Raw genomic sequence first — 20,335 nt, forward strand, 5'->3', positions numbered from 1 at the left:
TTGACTCTGACCCCCCATATACTGTTGACTACACACATCTGTTCCTTAGTTATCTTAGAAAACATCAATGAAATCAAGCTCACCACATGTGAGAGCATTGTGTGGTCATCGCGTGGAAATGCTGGGCGTGAAATGTGATCGTTTGTTTACTGAGATGGACTGAGAAGGTCATATTTCTGTTTGTTAGGAATGCCTTAATCCTCTCTCCCTTACCTCTCTCCTTCTCTCTCTCCTTCCCTCTCTCCTTCCCTCTCTCCTCTCTCTCCTTCTTCTCTCTAATTTCCTCTCTCCAGGATATACATTACATATTGTAACCAGATCAAATAGAAATGTTTTAAGCTTAGATTTAAAAGATGGGTAGTGTAGTGGCAGTTGTAATATGAATTAGCAGGCTGGTCCAGAGTTTAGGAGCAGCTTCTGCGAATGCACGATCCCCCCCTAGACTGGAACCTAGACGTGAACCTAGACTGGAACCTAGACGTGAACCTAGACTGGAACCTAGACGTGAACCTAGACTGGAACCTAGACTGGAACCTAGACGTGAACCTAGACTGGAACCTAGACTGGAACCTAGATGTGAACCTAGACTGGAACCTAGACGTGAACCTAGACTGGAACCTAGACGTGAACCTAGACTGGAATCTAGACTGGAACCTAGACGTGAACCTAGACTGGAACCTAGACGTGAACCTAGACGTGAACCTAGACTGGAACCTAGACTGGAACCTAGACTGGAAGCTAGACTGGAACCTAGACTCAGGGTTTCTCCCTTCTTCCCCCGCTCCTTCTCCCCCTCCTCTTCTTCTCTCCTCTACCTCCCACATCTCCTGCTGTGGTGTCAGCTTATGTAAGCAGGTCAAAGGTCGGAGTTCATGACCTCAGTCCAGCATGACTCCACAATACAGCCCAGGCGATGTCATGGAGTAATAATCCCCCCCCCTCTCCCTCTCCCCCCCCCTCTCCTCCACAGTGACCCTGGAGGGGTTGAACTCCTCGGTATTTCAGGGTTTCCTGTTACAGGCTCTCTGGGTGGGGGGGTCTGGGGAGGTGGTGGGGCGCTTCACCAACATCAACACCACCCTCACCACCGGCCAACACTGCAGCAACACACCGGTATGTGTGTGTGTTTGCGGGTGTGAGTGTTTCTGAGTACATGTGTGTGTGTATCTTTGAGTGAAGTTTGTGGATGTGAATGTCTGTGTGTTTCGGTGTCTGTGTGTTTCTGAGTGCATGTTTGTGTTTCTGAGGACATGCTTGTGTGTGTCTGTGCATTTCTGCTGTTCAGATTGTTCTGAGGTTTGACATGTGATAGTCTGTTTACTGGACTGCGCTCCATTGTGAGAGTTCTATACACCTGAACTAATCCTTCCATCTCTTTCTCCTTCTCCTGTAATCCCTTCACTCTTTCTCACCCTCCCTCCTCACCCTCCCTCCTCCTTTCTGCTTCCTGATCCTGGTCAGAACTCATCTGTGAGTCATGCTTCAGGCTCCGATAAGACGAGAGTCCATGTGACCTGGGAGGCTCCAGCAGAGCCCTCCCTTGAGGACCTTCTCTTCAGGTGACAGACTGCTTCAGCACACTACTGCATCAAATCCCCCTGATGAAAACATTGTTCTACATTGTTCCGTGTTCTAACCACTGCTCCACATGGTTCCGTTGTCATTGCAGTGCCACGTTTGTGAAGAACTATGCAGAGTTCTGGTGGGGTGTGAACAGCTCTGTGGTCCGTTCCTCAGGTTCTCCTGGTTCCTCTGATCCCGTAAGTTCCCCTGTCATCACCCTGCACCTCCTGGCTTCTGTCCTCGTGTTGTTGTGGTTGATGTTATTTGTTTACTCCTTCCAGACCATCCTCGCCGGTCTGCTGGCTGTGCTGTGGGCCACGGTGGTCTGTCTTTCTGTCTACAACTGACACACACACACCTCACAGACATACACACACACGTAAAACATTCACACACATTGTAAGCAAACACAAAAAAACTTGAAACCTCACTCGAGACTTAGACAGAAACTGACCTCAAATAAAATATGAAAAGATTAACTTTCATCTAATTCTTGAATAAAAATATAATAGTCGCACATTGAAGACTCTTTATTGATATCACCATGACAACAGTATGTAAACACACAAGAAACATCTAGGAGGAGAAATAACACACTAACCAATCAGATGTCAAGGTGGGGAGGGGGAGGTGGGGTCAAAGAGTTTAGTGGGAGGAGCTTATCTGACTAGGAAGTCAGCAACAAACCCACCTACAACATTATTAATTTTCACAGAGTTAAAGTTATGATCTTCAAAATACTGCATTCCACTTTCTGACTCAACATCATTGCATATGATTAATTATCTCTTAAGCATAATTTTCTAAATGCTTCAAAACCTATCCAGCACACTGGCATGCATATCTTCACAAACAAGCAGCTCGAAAAACGAAACTCTTCAAAATTCCCTTTAATACAGACTACAGTAGAAACATGTCTATGACATCAGTAGACTCGTCTAGCCTGTGACATAGTGGACGTGCAGCTCTAGCAGGATCCAGGTTCAGCTCCTGGTGTTGGAGCAGGAGACAGATCTTCACACAACCTGCTAGACGACTACTGGTCACCAGGAGGAACAGTGAGAAGGTCTGTTTTCTATTGGTTAATATGTGGGTGTGTCATGGAGTACAGAGGCTCTGATTGGATGTGATTCTGTAGAAACTTAAGCCGATTGGACAACCTATCAGGAAGTATTTAGCTAGCTTCCTGTATGAGCCTTCGTTACGCCGACCCCCTCCACCACACACAGCTCTGTGGGAGCCACGGAAAGGACATGTAAACAAAAAAACACACGTCTAGACACGAGGGGGATGGGCTACAGCATGTAACACCAGGAAGCTGAACAGGATGCGGCTGTTAGTCTACAGGAAGTGATGCGTCACAGGTCGTGGAGGACTTCCAGCACCGTGGCGATGGACCAGGCCTGTGATTCGCAGCTGAAGGGGCAGTACTGGCCGTTCTCATTGGTCAGTTCAGGAAGACCCTTCCAGGGTGACCTTCAGGAGAGGATATGTAGTTTATACAGGGGAGTGTGTGTGAGAGTGTGTGTGTGTGTGTGTACCTCTCCAGGTGGACATAGTGCTGTGACAGCAGGTGTGTGTGTGTGTGTACCTCTCCAGGTGGATGTAGTGCTGTGACAGCAGGTTCTTCACCAGCAGGACTGTCTGCTCGTACGCCTCCTCACTCAGCTTCCTGGAGAAGTACAGCTTAGCTCGCAGGAAGTACCCTACAGGCCACAGCCACTCCTGCACACACACACGCGCACGCACATACACACGCGCACACACACACGCGCGCACACACACACGCGCACGCACACACACACACACAGAAAGGTGAGTTGACAGTTGTCTCCGTTACAGCCAGCGGGTGTCTCAGTCCGTGGTGCAGTTCCCCTCCCCTCCTCCAGGGGGCCCTCTTACCGGTCCCTGGTGGTAGTTGAAGCCTCTGGCCAGGTTGTAGTTGTCGTTGTCCAGGGCGTTGTCGTAGACACCACAGTACACCATGTCACTATGGAAACCATGAACAGGACAAGGTCAGGGTCTGAATCAAGGGTCATGGTCAGTTATTGCTAGGTCAGGGGTCAATCTTAGTTAGGGATCAGGGTGTTGGCTATGGGGCAAGAGTCAGGGGTCAGGTTATGGGTATTAGGCCAGGGTCAGGGGTCATCTTACTCGGGGTCCAAGGTCTTCATGCCCAGCGGCCCCAGCAGCTTCTCCTCTGCCACCTCCAGAGCCTGCCACGCCTTCTTCACACTGAACAGCTCTGGGGCCTGGGGACACAGCCAATCACAGCACAGCATCGGGGTTAGGCAGCCAATGACAGCACAGCAAAGGGGTCAGGTAGCCATCACAGCACAGAATACAGGTCATACACAATCATAATACATTGTAAAGTAGCATACAAGATGACCAATCACAAGTCAATCACCAGTCATCCACCAACCGCGTATCTTTCATTTCCTCCCTCCCTCCCTTCCTCCCGCCCTCCTTGTACTCACCACCACCATGGCGATGGTGAAGTTGGGTCGTAGCTGGTAGTCACACCAGGGGCTGGAGGCCCCGTAGCTGTCCTTGTAGATTCCGGCCTTGTGGACCAGCTCAGGGTGCAGCTCTCTGGGGTCGTCGGGGTCGCCCGACACGAAGAACAGCTTCTCAAAGTTCTTCTGGATCTTACGGTTCCAGTCCTCGTAGGATACGCACACCTCCTTACCTGCAGGGAGGTGGGAGGTCACATGGGGGAGGGAAGCAGGGTGTGTGTGTGTGTGTGTGTGCGTGCGTGCTCACCCTCTCTCTGGATGGTGAGGGTAGAGTAGGGGAACAGGCCATGTTTGTGGAGCTCCAACAGCCAACGGAGGGTCGACTTACAGAGACCCACAATCTCTACTGCAGAACCATCTCTACACACACACACACACACACACATAGTAGGACAGACAGTCAGACATAAAACACCCTAATCAAGTATGTGAGGTGTGTGTCACCCTGGGGGTGGGGGGTGCAGGTGTGTCTCACCTGGGAGAAGCAGGGATGCCCTTGTTCTTTGCCTGCTCACTCTCTCCCATCTTGTCCATCCAGGTGCCGCAGTTGAAGCGGTTTCCTCCGTAGACGAAGCCGGTGTCCCTGCTCACCTTGGCTTCCACGTTGAACCCTGGAGAGGGGCAGTCTGTTATTAGTTTTCTACCTTTTGAAGCTTTTTTTTAAGACTTTTTTCAAAAACTTTTTTTCAACCTTTCCAAACTTTTTGGGGAGAAACATTTTTCACCCAAACAAATTCAACCTTTGTTTTTTTTCAACCTTTAGAAACGTTTTTTTAAGAGGAGAGGAGGGGATCTACATGCTGTCTACATGTGTTCTCTGTGTGGTCTGATGTGGTTTATAGTGGTCTGTACTGGTCTCTGTGTGGTCTTATATAGTGTACGTGTGGTCTATAGTGTGGTCTAGAGTGTAGTCTATAGTGTGGTCTATAGTAGTCTCTGTGTGGTCAGACGCACCCTCGTCGGTCATGTTGCGGTCGAGCTGCTGCCCGGCGTTATGCTCTCTGAACTGGATGCCCTGGAGGTGGCGTTGCATCACTTCCTGGATGACATCATACAGAGGCTGGTCCTGGAACACACACACCTGGGCATGAGTGTGTGTGCGTACATTGGTGTGCGTGTACTTGTGCGTACATGTGTGTATGTGTGTGTGTACAGGTGTGTGTCTGTGTGTGTGTGTGTATGTGTGTGTGTTTAGGTGTGTGTGTCTGTGTGTGCGTGTGTATGTGTGTGTGTACAGGTGTGTGTGTCTGTGTGTATGTGTGTGTGTACAGGTGTGTGTCTGTGTGTGTGTGTGTACAGGTGTGTGTCTGTGTGTGTGTATGTGTGTGTATGTACAGGTGTGTGTGTGTGTGTGTGTACCAGGGCTCCAGGGGGCTGGGGCTGGGCGTCGTCTGAGGGGTACATGCGAGCGACGGGGCAGGACAGGATGAGCGCTCCGTCGGGCACCGTGCTGCAGTAGTCCTGCACACACTGCAGCCACCACCACACGGCGTCCCTGCAGTTGTAGCGCGCCCCCCGGCCCTCCCCCAGCAGGTTGGGGATGAGCCCATGCCTCAGGGTGCCTGCGAACGCCAGGATGATGTTCCTGAGGGAGAGGGGAGGGAGGGGGGGGGGGTGGAGAGAGGAGAGACAGGCGAGGGGTGGAGGTGGGAGGGGTGGAGAGAGGGGGGTGGAGAGAGGAGAGACAGGGGAGGGGTGGAGGTGGGAGGGGTGGAGAGAGGGAGGGAGAGAAAAGAAGAGTTAGTATTTATACCCAAATACCCACCACCCACACACACACCACCCACACACACACCACCCACACACACCTGGCCTCCAGATGTCGTCCGGTGACCAGCAGCAGTCCTCTCAGGGAGATGAAGGTGTCTCTTCCCCAGCAGCGGAATATTCCGGAGGAGAAGTGAGGAAGACCTGGACACGATGAAGACACAGACACCCTTCAGGTCCGGTCCCTGACCTCCTCCCTCGTCCAGCAAGGGTGTGTGTGGATGACAGCAGTGTGAGGGTGTGTGTGGATGACAGCAGTGTGAGGGTGTGTGTGGATGACAGCAGTGTGAGGGTGTGTGTGGATGACAGCAGTGCGAGGGTGTGTGTGGATGACAGCAGTGCGAGGGTGTGTGTGGATGACAGCAGTGCGAGGGTGCAATGCCTACCTGCGGCCAGCGAGGGGCAGCACTGCTCCGGGGTGTGTGTGAGGGGGCTGGGGCGCTGGGGGACGTCCCGGAGCATGGGGGAGAGAGGGGGCAGGGCCGGGACACGACTCACTCCACACATCTGGACGGAGCCCAGAGCCAGGAGCCGCACAAAGGTGGAGCCCTGCTGGATGAAGCTACACACACACACACACACACACACAGAGGAACACAGGGACACACACACACAGAGGAACACAGGGACACACACACACAGAGGAACACAGGGACACACACACACAGAGGAACACAGGGACACACACACACAGAGGAACACAGGGACACACAGACATATGTAAGGATGCAAACGTACATACACAACAAACACATGGATATATAATCCCTTATCCTTGTATGTGTGTACCTGAGTGTGTGTGTGTACCTGAGTGTGTGCGTGTGTGTATGTACCTTGACATGCAGCTAAAGGTGTGGTCCAGGGCGGTGGTGTAGATGCCCACCATGATGGCGTCGAAGTAGCAGGGGATGAGGTAGCGTGGAACGTGCTTCAGGTAGTCAAACATGGCCGCCAGCCACCCCCCCACCTGGCCAGGCACAACACAGGTAAACATCGCTCACCTCCACCCTCTCACCTCCACCCTCTCACCTCACCTCCACCCTCACACCTCACCTCACCTCCGCCCTCAACTCCACCCTCTCACCTCACCTCCATCCTCACACCTCACACCTCATCTAACCTCCACCCTCACACCTCACCTCCACACCTCACCTCCATCCTCACACCTCACCTCCACCCTCACCTCCACCCTCCTTCTCACCTCCCCCAGTGCCCCCCCCCCCCCTCACACCACACCTCACCCTCACACCTCACCCCCCCCCCCCCCCCCCCCAGGGTCCTCACCCCCCCCGGGGTCCTTACCTCCCCCAGCGCCCCCCCGCGGGCCTCCAGTCTGCTGCTGATGTACTGCATCATCCAGTCCCCCTGACGCAGGTTGTCACAGAAGGGGTGACCCAGGTCGTTCTGGGGACGGACGTCAGCCAGCACCGACATCACCCCTGGAGACATAAGTTGACATGAAAAACATGACCTTGTGGGACACTTTGCATGTGTGTATCTGTGTGTGTGTATGTATCTGTGTGTGTGTGTGTGTGTGAGTGTGTGTGTGTGTACCCTGCAGGCCTGCGTATTTCAGGCTGCTCCAGGAGGGGATGTCGTAGCACCCTCCTCCATCCTCCTGCTCCTCAGCATCACAACGGAACAGCAGCATGTTGATGTCTGCCAGAGACAGCTGGGACATGGTCCTGGAACACACACACACACACACGCACAACACACACGCACACACCACACACACGCATAACTGTAAGTAAGTAACCTTGTTTTGCCTACATGTAAGTCTGTGTGTGTGTGTGTGTGTGAGTGTGTGAGTGTGTGAGTGTGTGAGTGTGTGAGTGTGAGTGTGTGTGTGTGTGTGTACTCACTGGGCCAGTGGGGTCTTCAGGGCTGCAGGTGTGTTCGGGTCGTCCAGACTGCCAGGCAGGAACTTGGGGCTGAACTGGACCAGGTGACGCCTCAGAATCCCAACCACCTGCTGGGCCTTGGGGTCCAGACTCACCCTGCACCGTGAGAGTGTGTGTGTCAGAGAGTGTGTGAGTAAGTGTGTGAGTTTGTGTGAGTGTGTGTGTGTGGGTGTGTGTTCACCTGAAGGCGATCACGCTGCCTGGTGTGAGCTTTTCAAACAGGATCTCCTGGACAAACTCACTGCTGCCTTTAGACGTGACTCCAGCCTGCCTCACCACATCACTGTCCTTCAGCTGTGGGCAGAGGGAGGCAGGGGGAGTACCTGTGTGTGTGTGTGTGTGTTTACCTGGATGTGTGTGTGTGTGTGTGTACCTGGATGTGTGTGTTTACCTGGATGTGCTCTCTGATCTCCACAGTGTGGATGTGTGTTTACCTGGATGTGCTCTCTGATCTCCACAGTGTGGATGTGTGTTTACCTGGATGTGCTCTCTGATCTCCACAGTGTGGATGTGTGTTTACCTGGATGTGCTCTCTGATCTCCACAGTGTGGATGTGTGTTTACCTGGATGTGCTCTCTGATCTCCACAGTGTGGATGTGTGTTTACCTGGATGTGCTCTCTGATCTCTACAGTGTACTCTGGCATCCCGTTGATGTAGCTTTCATCCTTCCTGTATGTCCCAGCATGCCTTTCAACTGTCCTCGCCTCCAACACCACCTCCTCTATCTTCCCTGGAGGGAGGGATGAGGGGGGAGAGAGGGATGGAGGGGGGAGAGAGGGATGAGGGGGGAGAGAGGGATGGAGGGGGGAGAGAGGGATGGAGGGGGGAGAGAGGGATGAGGGGGAAGGGAGGGATGAGGGGGGAGAGAGGGATGAGGGGGAAGGGAGGGATGAGGGGGAAGGGAGGGATGAGGGGGGAGAGGGATGAGGGGGGAGGGAGTGATGAGGGGGGAGGGAAAAAGAGAGCATGCGAAACAAGGTCAAACAAACACAGTGAAGATATCTAAGTTGACACGGTAGCAGCGCAGCCAATCGTTCTCACCAGGTATGAACATGGGCGGGACCTCGTCACGGTATTGGTGGGTTTTGGGGTTCCGGAAGGCGGTACGACACACGGCGACCACTGATTGGTGGCTGCTGGGACAGTGACGAGTCACGGCCACAACGTCTTCATCAACCTGGTCTACGTACACCTGACACACACACACACGTTTAAAACACACACCACACACTCCCACATGTTTAAACACACACACACGTTTAAACACACACTCCCAAATACACAGTATACCACACACACCTGTGTGAAGCCGTGGGCAGACAGCTCCTGGTGCAGGCGGTTGAGGGCCAGCTTCCCTGCCATGATGCCCGACTGCAGGTTCACCTCTCCTGGGGACGAGGGCTCTGCGCTCCACCTAGGGTACAACCTCTCCTCCTCCACCACCGAGATCTACATACACCAGGTACACACACACACCAGGTACACACACACACACCAGGTACACACCCACACATTGTTTTAATCATATGGCATTAGTAGAAAGAGAGAAAAATATCGCTGAAATACGTGTGTGTGTGTGTACCTGGTGTGTGTGTGTGTACCTGGTGTGTGTGTGTGTACCTGGTGTGTGTGTGTGTACCTGGTGTGTGTGTGTGTGTGTGTACCTGGTGTGTGTGTGTACCTGGTGTGTGTGTGTGTGTGTACCTGGTGTGTGTGTGTGTGTACCTGGTGAGGGACCAGCTGGTCGTAGCCCCTGGTGGAGCCGGTAGCACAGCTCGCCATGGAGACGATGGCAGAGCTGGGCAGGGAGTCCCACACCGACCTCAGCTGCAACACAACATCAGGACAGACATCACCACAGACTCTACTGTACTCTACTCATCACCACAGACTCTACTGTACTCTACTCATCACCACAGACTCTACTGTACTCTACTCATCACCACAGACTCTACTGCACTCTACTCATCACCACAGACTCTACTGTACTCTACTCAACACCACAGACTCTACTGTACTCTACTCATCACCACAGACTCTACTGCACTCTACTCAACACCACAGACTCTACTGTACTATACTCAACACCACAGACCAAGACCAGACAGAAAATAAGACATGAGAGTAGAATATAGTACAGCACAGTAGAGTAAAGTAGAATAGAATATAGCAGAGTATAGTACAGTCCAGTAAGTCCAGTCCAGTACAGTACAATAGAATAGAATATATTAAGAGTATGGTAGAATACAGAGCAGAGCAGAGTTCAGTAGAGTACTGTACAGTAGATAGAACAGAATAGAGTATCGTATAATACAGTAGAGTCCAGTAGAGTCCAGTAGAGCGCAGTGCCGTACCTGTATGGGACACTCGTTGTCGTGGGTGACATCCAGGAAGAGGGCGTGAGCGATGGAGGGGACCAGGGGGCGGAGACTGGGCTGGACAAACCCTCCTACTGGCTCTCCCCCGTAGCGGTAGACCAACCGGCCTTCTTCATGGCTGTCCCCTGCACTCATAGCCTCTGAGGGGGGAGGGGAGTGAGAGTGTGTGTGTGTGTGGGTGTGTGTGTGTGTGTGTGTGTGTGTGTGGGGGGGGGGTATGTGTGTGTGTGTGTGTGGGTATGTGTGTGTGTGTGTGTGTGTGTGTGGGGATGTGTGTGTGTGTGTGTGGGTATGTGTGTGTGTGTGTGTGTGTGGGGATGTGTGTGTGTGTGTGTGGGGATGTGTGTGTGTGTGTGTGGGGGGGGGTATGTGTGTGTGTGTACCTCGTATGAGAGAAGTGATCCCTAGCCTAGTGACGAACACGTTGTCGAGCTCCTCGCTGCCCGTGAAGAGCTCTGCCACCACGTACAGACTGGGCCTCACCCTCCGCGCCGCATCCAGCATCCACTAGCCAATCACAGGCCAGCACCACAGCCAATCACAGGCCAGCATGCCAGGCCAGGCAGCAGAGGGTGAGGAGAGGCGCAGGGAGGTTAGTATGGAGGAGGGGGGGGGGGGAGAGGGGGAGGAGAGAGAGAGAGAGAGCGAGAGAGAGAGAAGCCCAATGTAAACGTTTACAGAAGCATGCAGAGACAGACACATAGGAGAGAGGAAGGGAGGGATGGAGGGATGAGAAAGATAGGAGGAGTGATGAGGGAGTTAGGAGCAGTGAAAAAGTAAACAATAGGAAGAGAGGAAAAGAGAGGGAATGAAAAAAGAGAGATAAAGAAAAGGGGAGAGAGAGAGAAGAGGGAGAGAGAGGGGAGGGAGGGAGAGAGAGAGAGGAGGGAGAGAGAGAGAGGGGAGGGAGGGAGAGAGAGGAGGGAGAGAGAGGGGAGGGAGGGAGAGAGAGAGGAGGGAGAGAGAGAGAGGAGGGAGAGAGAGAGGAGGGAGAGGAGGGAGAGAGAGGGGAGAGGGAGAGGGGAGGGAGAGCGAGGGGAGGGAGGGAGAGGGGAGGGAGAGAGAGAGGAGGGAGAGAGAGAGGGGAGGGAGGGAGAGAGGGGAGGGAGGGAGAGAGGAGGGAGAGAGAGACAAAGACACAACCAGAGGTCAGGGTTAGCGTCATGCCCCAGTGTCGGGGTTTCCCCCCCAGTGCAGCAGGGGCTCTACCTCGTATCAGGCTGGTGATGCCCAGGCGGTTCACAAACACGTTGTCTATGAGCTCACTTCCTGTGAACAGCTCCGCTATCACATACAGGTTGGGTCTGACCACTCTGGCAGCGGCTAGCATGGCCTGGATGGAACAGGGTCAGAGATCACTAACTCTGCTTATCGACTAGCATGGCCTGGATGGAACAGGGTCAGAGATCACTAACTCTGCTTATCGACTAGCATGGCCTGGATGGAACAGGGTCAGAGATCACTAACTCTGCTTATCGACTAGCATGGCCTGGATGGAACAGGGTCAGAGATCACTAACTCTGCTTATAGACTAGCATGGCCTGGATGGGACAGGGTCAGAGATCACTAACTCAGCTATTGGTTAGCATTATACAGAATGGATTATCTTGACTGGAAGTGTGGATTCTACTAAGTAGATTCCATTGAGTTGATAACACTGAGTAGATTTTATTGTGTTGACGTCATCGTGTTCTGTCCTGGCAGGTTACCTCGGCGACGTGCAGAGGGGTGGAGTGGCAGTTGTCCAATCGGACGCCAGCGAAGTGCTTGGCAGTGATCTCAGTGTACTTCTGCATGTGAGCCCACAGGTAGGGACAGGCCTCCGGGCCGTCGCCATAGCGAAGCTTCACGCTGTCGCCCCAGCAAATCAGCTCTCTCCTTAGGTACACGTTGGATCCTAGACACACACACACACAGGCAGGCAGGGTCCAGGTCAAAGCAGAGATACACGCAGGCTTCTTCTGAACGTGAGTCAATAGCTCCCCCTGGTGGTTGGTTAGCTACACAGCCAGACTGCAGCTCTGCAACATGGAGGCTGTTTCTGTGTCTTAGAGCCTGTGCTGGAGGAGGTCAGGGGTCAGGGCCTGTGCTGGGGGAGGTCAGGGGTCAGGGCCTGTGCTGGGGGAGGTCAGGGGTCAGAGCCTGTGCTGGGGGAGGTCAGGGGTCAGGGCCTGTGCTGGGGGAGGTCAGGGGTCAGGGCCTGTGCTGGAGGAGGTCAGGGGTCAGGGCCTGTGCTGGGGGAGGTCAGGGGTCAGGGCCTGTGCTGGGGGAGGTCAGGGGTCAAAGGTCAGGGTTATATCAGACCTGGCTCAGCAAAGTTGCGTAGCGGGTCGTCTCCCATCACCCAGCCGTTGTGAGCCAGGAAGTGACACGCCTTTTCAGGCTTGTCCAGCAGTCTAAGCTCCGCCTCCAGGGGCTGCTCTGGGAACGGGAAGGTGAAGTACCTGACACACACACACACGTCACAAGGTGAGCCAGCAGGACTTCAGACCTACTGGTACAAGTACACACATGCACCATACACACACACACACACCTACCTGGTGACCAGAGGATGCTTCTTGCTCACAAGACCCAGTTTAGGACCATGGTCAGCCAGACGCTCGTACAGTACATTACCCACAATACAGTTCACTGCCTGAGAGAGATGAGGTGGAGAGAAGGAGAATAAGAGAGAGAAAGAGAGACAGACAGAAAGAAAGAGAGAGAACAAGAAAAGCAGAAAGAAAGAGAAATGAGAGTGAGGGAGATTGAGAAAGAGAGAGTGGGAAGTTAAGTCATTTCTGTGCTTCAAGAGGAGGAGCATGCAGTTGTAGTTCTTCTCATCGACACAGGGGACTACATTTCCAAGGGTGCCGTGCTGCTGCCCACCTGCTCGTGGTGCTGCTGCATCAGCTGGTACTGGTCTCCATTGCTCTCCTCCAGACGGCGACGCAGCCAACCACAACACTCCTCTACAGCGAAGAGGCTGGTGCTGGGGGAGAGAGAGCATGGATCACATGATCATGGATCACATGATCATGGATCACAATCATGGATCACATGATCATGGATCACATGATCATGGATCACATGATCATGGATCACAATCATGGATCACATGATCATGGATCACATCTTCAATACATTCTTTAACCAGTCTCAATTCAAAACAGATCTCATGATATCCTGAGAGAGGACTGACTCGTGAGGAGTGAAGGTTGCTAGGGCGGTGTTCATATCCACTGTGTTGCCATAGCGACGGTAGTGAGGGTCCTGGATAATCCTGAGTTGCGGCTTACTTCCTGTCTTATTATGGTCTGGTTTAGCACCTACAAACACACACACACACAGCAAGTCATCTGTTTACTGTTCCTGTGGATTAGTCTCTCCTGGGCACACAGACACTTCGTAGAGATCCAGGTAGGGTTCTCGGTAGGGTTCTAGGTAGGGTAGTAGGGTTCTGGGTAGGGTGGTAGGGTTCTTGGTAGGGTGGTAGGGTTCTAGGTAGGGTTTTAGGTAGGGTGGTAGGGTTCTGGGTAGGGTGGAAGGGTTCTGGGTAGGGTGGTAGGGTTCTAGGTAGGGTGGTAGGGTTCTAGGTAGGGTGGTAGGGCTCTGGGTAGGGTGGTAGGGTTCTAGGTAGGGTGCGTTCCGGGGTGAGGCCCTCAGCTGTGTTCTCTCACCGTTCTGCAGCAGGGTTCTGAACTGATCCACAGCGTTCTCCACTCTGACCTGGAAGAACTCCCACAGCTTGAGTTTGGGGAACACCTCCTTCCACAGGACTGTCCGCAGGGCCTTGCACAGGGAAGGAACCCTTTAGAACACAGCTCGAGAACCTGAGAGGTCTGTTCACTTGTTCCTGTTGGAGAACCCACCCACCTAGAACCCTGCAAAAACCCGGTTCCAGCTTGACCCGACTCACATCAGGATACTGTAAGTATCAGCACAGATATGACATACTGACTACAGTATAAACTGTACGTATGAGAGGTTTGTTAACGCAGTGTGTGCATATCAGTGGTTTATATATATAATGATGAAACTAACTACCCTAGTCAGTGGTTTATATATATACACATATCTGATGGTGACCTAGTCATAACTACCCTAGTTTAAAAGGTTTTTCCAACATGGCGTCCCAGGTGAGCCCCTCCTCCCGGCCTGACTCACGTCCAGGTGCTGCTGGTGCTGCACCAGGGCGGGGAGCCCCGCCTCCGCATGCCGGCCGGACGCCACCTCGCAGGTCAGGTGCCACAGGGCCCGGTCCAGCACCCAGGCGGGGCGCAGGTGGGGGGAGTTGGTCATGTTGTAGCCACACTCTGGGTGCTCCCTGATCCACATGCTGTTAGAGGCTGGAGGGGGGGAGGTTAGTGGAGGGGAGACATGTTCTAGAACCTGTAGTTGGGATAGAATCTCTAGACATTCTAGAACCTGAAGTCTTTCTAGAATCTGTGATTGGGCTACAATCTCTAGATGTTGTAGGTCTTGTGGTGGTTCTAGAAAGTCTGGTGGCCTTTCAGCAGACCAGAGAGTCAGATTTCTGTCTGTTTGACCGCTGACCTTCTCCTGTTAGCTCTATCCTCTCTGGAGTTCACTGGCTTGCTCACAACTCTGATACACAAACTCAGGGAGAGAGGGAGAGGGGGAGGGGGAGAGAGTGAGAGCGGGTGGAGAGAGTGAGGAGAAGGGGGGGAGAGAGAAGTTGTTTATGTGTCCTGTGCGCTGGCACTGAGCCAAGCTCTCTTCAGCCCCGCGCCTCAACAGAGGTGCTACAGTCCAGAGATCCCTCTACCCTTCAGCTTGGCAGTCTGCTCACACACTGCAGGTCTCCCAGGGTGTGTGTGTGTGTGTGTGTGTGTGTGTGTCAGTGTCAGAACACTGGGCCTCAGAATTTTGGCCAGCTATCACGACCTGCTTCTACACACACTCTCTGACAACAATGGGAAAACTGTTACTATGGCAACAAAAATGGGAACCAAAACAAGGTTGTTATGGCCTGCCTGCCCCCCTGCCCCCCTACCTCCCTGCCCCCCTACCTCCCTGCCTGCCCCCCTACCTCCCTACCTCCCTGCCCCCCTACCTCCCTGCCTGCCCCCCTACCTCCCTACCTCCCTGCCCCCCTACCTCCCTACCTCCCTGCCTGCCTGCCCCCCTACCTCCCTGCCTGCCTGCCCCCCTACCTACCTACCTCCCTGCCCCCCTACCTCCCTGCCTGCCTGCCCCCCTACCTACCTACCTCCCTACCTCCCTACCTACCTACCTCCCTGCCCCCCTACCTCCCTGCCTGCCTGCCCCCCTACCTACCTACCTCCCTGCCCCCCTACCTCCCTGCCTGCCTGCCCCCCTACCTACCTACCTCCCTGCCCCCCTACCTCCCTGCCCCCCTACCTCCCTACCTCCCTCCCTGCCTGCCTGCCCCCCTACCTCCCTCCCTGCCTGCCTGCCTGCCTGCCTGCCCCCCTAACTCCCTTCCTCCCAGAAGTATCCACAAGGGTAGCTAAATAGGGCCTCACACACACACACACACACACCCTCCCAGTCCTACCTGTGTGGTTGTAAACCACGTCAGTGATGCAGGCCACGCCCCAGTCCCTGCGGAGGCCCTCCACCAGCCGGCCCACGTCCCCCCAGGACAGCCTCTCTCCCGGGGGAGAGAAGTCCGGGTTCAGCTCCAGCTGGTCGGCCAGGGAGTAGCAGGACCGGGACTCTCCCAGGGTCTGCACTGGGGTCAGGTGGATCATGTTGTACCCTGGAGGACACACACACACACACAGATTCAGGAAGCTACGAAGCACAGACAGGAAGTGGTATCCACAGGTGTGGTGTAACTGTGTTGGGACATGGCTCTGGTGTAACCCAGCAGGATCTGTTGTCAGTCAGCCTGCTAGCTGAGATGTTGTCACTGCGATGCGGTTAGTAAATATGCACTTCTGCTCCATGATCTTCTGCTGTATTTCTACATGCATGGCACATGTTGCATTATCGCTTTGGATAAAACCGTCTGATAAATGAATAACATGTTAATTGTGTATGCTTGATGGTGAGCTCTGTCTGACCCAGAGATTCCCCCCTGACCTCTGACCCCAGCAGGACAGTCAACATCACCGTCCTGGTTACCCTGGGAACCCCCCACGAGACCCCACCTATGGAGTCAACTCCGCCCACTCAGGTAAACAGACGCTCTGATTGGCCCCTACCCAGGATGAGGACATAGACTTTCACCCTCCCTCCATCTCTCTCTCTCTCTCACCCTCAACCCCCTCCACCCTCCCCCTCCTCACCCGTCTCCTTGGCGACTCGCAGGCGGTCGGGCCAGTCTCCCAGGTGACCCAGACACTTGGACAGGTATGTCTGGATGGTGATGCAGTCCAGGGGGAGGACGTGGTTGTCTGGGCCCACGCGCAGCACTGGGTTCACCACGATGTAGCCCCCGCCTGACTTCTCCTCACCCCTGGGGGAGCCGCCAGGAAGTCAAAACAGAGTAAACATGAATCCAGTACATCCACGTGTGTGTGTGTGTGTGAGTTTGTGTTACTGAATGTGTGTGTGCCAGGCAGTTTTCTGTGTGTTCTTAGTAGTGTCCCCCCCCCCCCCCCCCCCCAGGCAGGCCGTGGTAGGGTCCAGCCTCACCCGTTGTTGAAGTGATACTGGTACGACCCGGACACCTGCAGCTCCAGGCTGCAGAACTTGTCGGAGTCGTCATGGAGACCGGCAGGGTTGACCCAGGCCAGCGTGCGGAAGGTGTCGCGCTCAAAGCGCTCCCCCTGGGCGGGGTAGTTGGTGCTCACCTGGACATGCTTCCCCTGGAGGGTGGGGCCCAGGCGGAACTGGAGCTCAAAACCTGAGGATACACACACACACACACACACACAACAGTAACACACACACACACATTATTTATAGGTAATGGCCTTTGGCTGAACCCCTGGGGATTTCAAGGCATCCATGATCCCTGACCTCTGACCTTTCCATTCTGACCCTGATGATGTCTGCTGTATTAAACCTGTGCTAGGGTAATAACCCCATGATCTCTAGGTCTGCAACCTGACACACGTCTGTGTGTCTCTGGGCCTGCGTCTGCCTGTCTGTCTGTCTGTCTGCCTGTCTGCCTGTCTGGGTGTGTGTATCTCTAGACAGGCCGTGTGGTAGCAGCTCTATGTAAGCCCCTGCTGCAGCTGTCTGCTCAAGAGAGGGTGAGAGTGCAGTGTTCCTGCTTTCAACCGGTTCAATCCTGCTGCAACACACCCTGGCCTTGGTGAAAGAAAGATTCTGAAACTTTTTTTCAAAAATATTTTTTAACTTTTCTTTTTTTCAGTTTTTCTTTTCCCAATTTTTTAAATATATTTTCAACCTTTTAAAAGTTTTTTTTTAAATCAAGTGCGTGTGCCCACATTTGTGTGTTGCAGGGCTTCTTTGTGTGGTGCGTTCATGTGTCAGGAGAGAGAGAACACTAGAATGTCTTTGTGATTCTTCCAACAACGTTCTACAAACAACAGGTGGACATGCTATTGTTGTTGTTGATTTTATTGTTGTTGTACTAGCCTCACTGCCCTACAGTGAGGCTAGTTGACAGTACCCCTGGTAACTACAGCTACCAGCACACAGGCAGATTACTCAGCTGTCTTGCAGGGTGAAATGCTGGACATCCTGGAACAACCGTCCCAGACTAACTTTTAACTGACGAGCTCTTTGCTGTCTGGTCCGGGTGAGCAGACTGGTCTGGTGTGAACTCTGATCACAGACATTGTTCATTCACAGGACAGAGAGTCTAGCCTGGGTCGCTACATACAGACAGCTAGCCAGTCTTTAAATAGCTCCAGTTAAACATGCTTTTACAGACGGCTATCAGATTTAAATTCCGCTTAAAATGTCAAACATACAGATAGGCAGACACACCACCACACAGATAGACCCATACACACACACACACACACAGGCAGATAGACGGCCAGAAGGGCAGACAGACAGGCGGACAGACAGAGACAGACAGGCAGGCAGACAGGCAGGCAGACAGGCGGACAGACAGAGACAGACAGACAGGCAGACGGGCAGACAGACAGGAGCAGGTACCTTGGTCCAGGCGGAAGAGGGTTCTCTCCAGCTTCTCCATGTGGTTGAGGACCAGGACACGGGTCTGTGTGGCCGGCTGTGGCGGCATGGCTATCCCTCACACACACACACACGGCTCAGCGATGATCTCTTTCCCTCACACACACACACGGCTCGGCGATGATGCTGAGGAATTTGTCGAGACCCTTTTAGGACGAACACAAAGGTGGAATGTTACTGGATATCTGCAGCTGTAAACCTACTGTAAACACACACACAGACACACATTTTCTCTTGCAGTCATGTGCACACACACACACACACCACCCAAGCTATATTGCTTTTTCAGGACACTGTGTTCTGCAAGACAAATCTCTGACCATCCTTCAAAACCCAGTAACTTTCAACTAACAGGCCTGTCCACTTTAGCATGACAATCTGCAGTCAGTCATTTTCTAAATCCCAATCATGCTGCCAAACAATAAAACATTTAAAAAATATAAAAGTTTATGTAAATACTGTATAACTGTTATGATTAAACTTGACCTAGTCGATAGTTCAAAATTGTTGTACTTTCCGATGTGGTCGTTAGATTTTCAATATTGAGTCCCGGATCTGACAAACTGTCACCGTCGCCTTAACCTCTAGACGCAGGTCTGCAGACACAACGGAACCGCACCACAGTGTTCACGCGCCAGTGTTTTAACTCACGGAAGGCGGAAGGCTTTAATTTTTCGGGTTTACAAGTAGAGTATCTCACGGGCGCTCGCATCCGCACAGAGCATCACCGACGACAGTGCTCCGTCAACAACAAGCCGGTCTGATATTGCGCGTGTGTCCATAACTACCGGAGGATCAAGAATCTCCCTGGTTGAGGCCAACGTTCTATTTACACTGATCTAACTGATACTGGGAGAAGTTGTTTTTACGCGAAAACTGACCAGGCTCTCACCAAACATAGAAAGCACATCAGTACCAGAGTCTGTCAAATGAGAATAAAACGTTAAACCCTGATATCATATAATCGCCAACCTGTTAGGCTCCGGTTCACAGTCACTGCATCCACCAAGAGGCCAATCCCACCAACACTGTCATTACAAGCTGAAAGTGTCGCTGTATTTTCCTGTTTTGACGTTAATCGCTGGCATATCAAGGGGGGCGTTTCCGTACTAGGCATGACTACCGTAAACATCGGAATAGCACCGATTCAGACATCAACATCATGATCACGCAGGCATCATGTTTCATATTAGCTTCATTACGTTATCTCTGAATAGTCTACATGTTGATCACAGAATGTCGTGTAGGACGATAAACAGTGTAAAGTAACATTAAATATAGCCTAGCATGATCAAGTCGTTATCAGCCCGTGCAGGGATGGTTATAGGGTGGTTAAACTGGAATGACGCAGGTCACTTGTACATCGCCCATATCTACATGCAGTCTGTGATCCTACGAAAAGGTGAATTTGTAACGCGGCTTGCCTACAGACATTACGAGTCACGTAACAGCGCGGCACTGCAGCACATCAGCCAGCTGCATGTCCACAGTGAAACCATGTAGTCATGTTACCAGAAGGAACGTGCTGTCACGGTCTGGTGGCGGTTAGACAAGACTGTCAAGCAGGCCGCAGTCCAATCCATGCTTCTTGTCCAGAACTACAAAATGCCAAAATATCATAACTTTAGGCTCAGCATGAGTCTCTTTTAAACTGCAGCTTCAGTCATTTCGTCATTCGTCATGTAATCGTCACCTGACAGATCCGCATGTTTGGAAACGCTGATTCAGTGGAACGCGCGCAGACCCAATGGGCAGAAAACATGCAGCATTGAATTGGTTACTATGAATTCGTTTTTTCATAAATTAAATTTACAGATTTCTTTATATTTTACTTTTGTATAGGCTACTTTTTAAAACAATAATGACATCGACAGAACCACTTGGTAAGGAATGGTACTCACATGATTGACTGAATATTGATGACAGAAAACTTATAGGTAAAATTTGTTTTATATATCGTTAGCAATTTACAAATATATGTCTTTACATATCAGAGTAAAATCCATACAAAAGTAGCAGAATGTAAAAAGCCTGTTATTACAAAAAAGTTACAAAGTCACAGATTTCTGTGAGATATTAGTGTGCAGTAACAGACGAGTGTGTGTGTGTGAGTTC

General features: G+C 52.5%; 1 protein-coding gene across 1 annotated transcript; it reads right to left on the minus strand.

Annotated features, from left to right (window-relative positions):
• Nucleotides 1-2,078: 2,078 nt before the first annotated feature.
• LOC136958490 (glycogen debranching enzyme-like) lies at nt 2,079-19,258 on the minus strand. The gene is made up of 34 exons (XM_067252435.1): nt 19,193-19,258; nt 18,182-18,366; nt 16,742-16,952; nt 16,393-16,562; nt 15,657-15,860; nt 14,282-14,463; nt 13,795-13,906; nt 13,317-13,443; nt 13,004-13,106; nt 12,673-12,770; nt 12,437-12,576; nt 11,842-12,029; nt 11,342-11,465; nt 10,109-10,272; nt 9,480-9,581; nt 9,054-9,203; nt 8,796-8,946; nt 8,360-8,484; nt 7,935-8,047; nt 7,715-7,849; nt 7,404-7,534; nt 7,152-7,288; nt 6,683-6,816; nt 6,236-6,411; nt 5,891-5,993; nt 5,442-5,667; nt 5,037-5,148; nt 4,558-4,693; nt 4,330-4,442; nt 4,044-4,255; nt 3,718-3,815; nt 3,466-3,553; nt 3,155-3,288; nt 2,079-3,039 (listed from the first exon to the last, which is right to left on the minus strand). Exons 2-34 carry the CDS (start codon nt 18,267-18,269, stop codon nt 2,922-2,924), a joined length of 4,605 nt encoding a protein of 1,534 aa, XP_067108536.1. The 5' UTR covers nt 18,270-18,366; nt 19,193-19,258; the 3' UTR covers nt 2,079-2,921.
• Nucleotides 19,259-20,335: the final 1,077 nt, after the last annotated feature.

Source organism: Osmerus mordax, chromosome 16 (genome assembly GCF_038355195.1).
Source record: "Osmerus mordax isolate fOsmMor3 chromosome 16, fOsmMor3.pri, whole genome shotgun sequence".
Taxonomy (NCBI): Eukaryota; Metazoa; Chordata; class Actinopteri; order Osmeriformes; family Osmeridae; genus Osmerus; species Osmerus mordax.

Bases quoted from the DNA above. Each gene is read 5' to 3' on its own strand.
- LOC136958490 (XM_067252435.1), bottom strand. From the start codon at position 18,269: ATGCCGCCACAGCCGGCCACACAGACCCGTGTCCTGGTCCTCAACCAC. The intron at 15,861-16,392 runs GTGAGGAGGGGG...TGTGTCCTCCAG, and splicing joins GCGAGTCGCCAAGGAGACGG to GGTACAACATGATCCACCTG. The intron at 3,040-3,154 runs GTACACACACAC...CCTCTCCTGAAG, and splicing joins CACTACATCCACCTGGAGAG to GTCACCCTGGAAGGGTCTTC.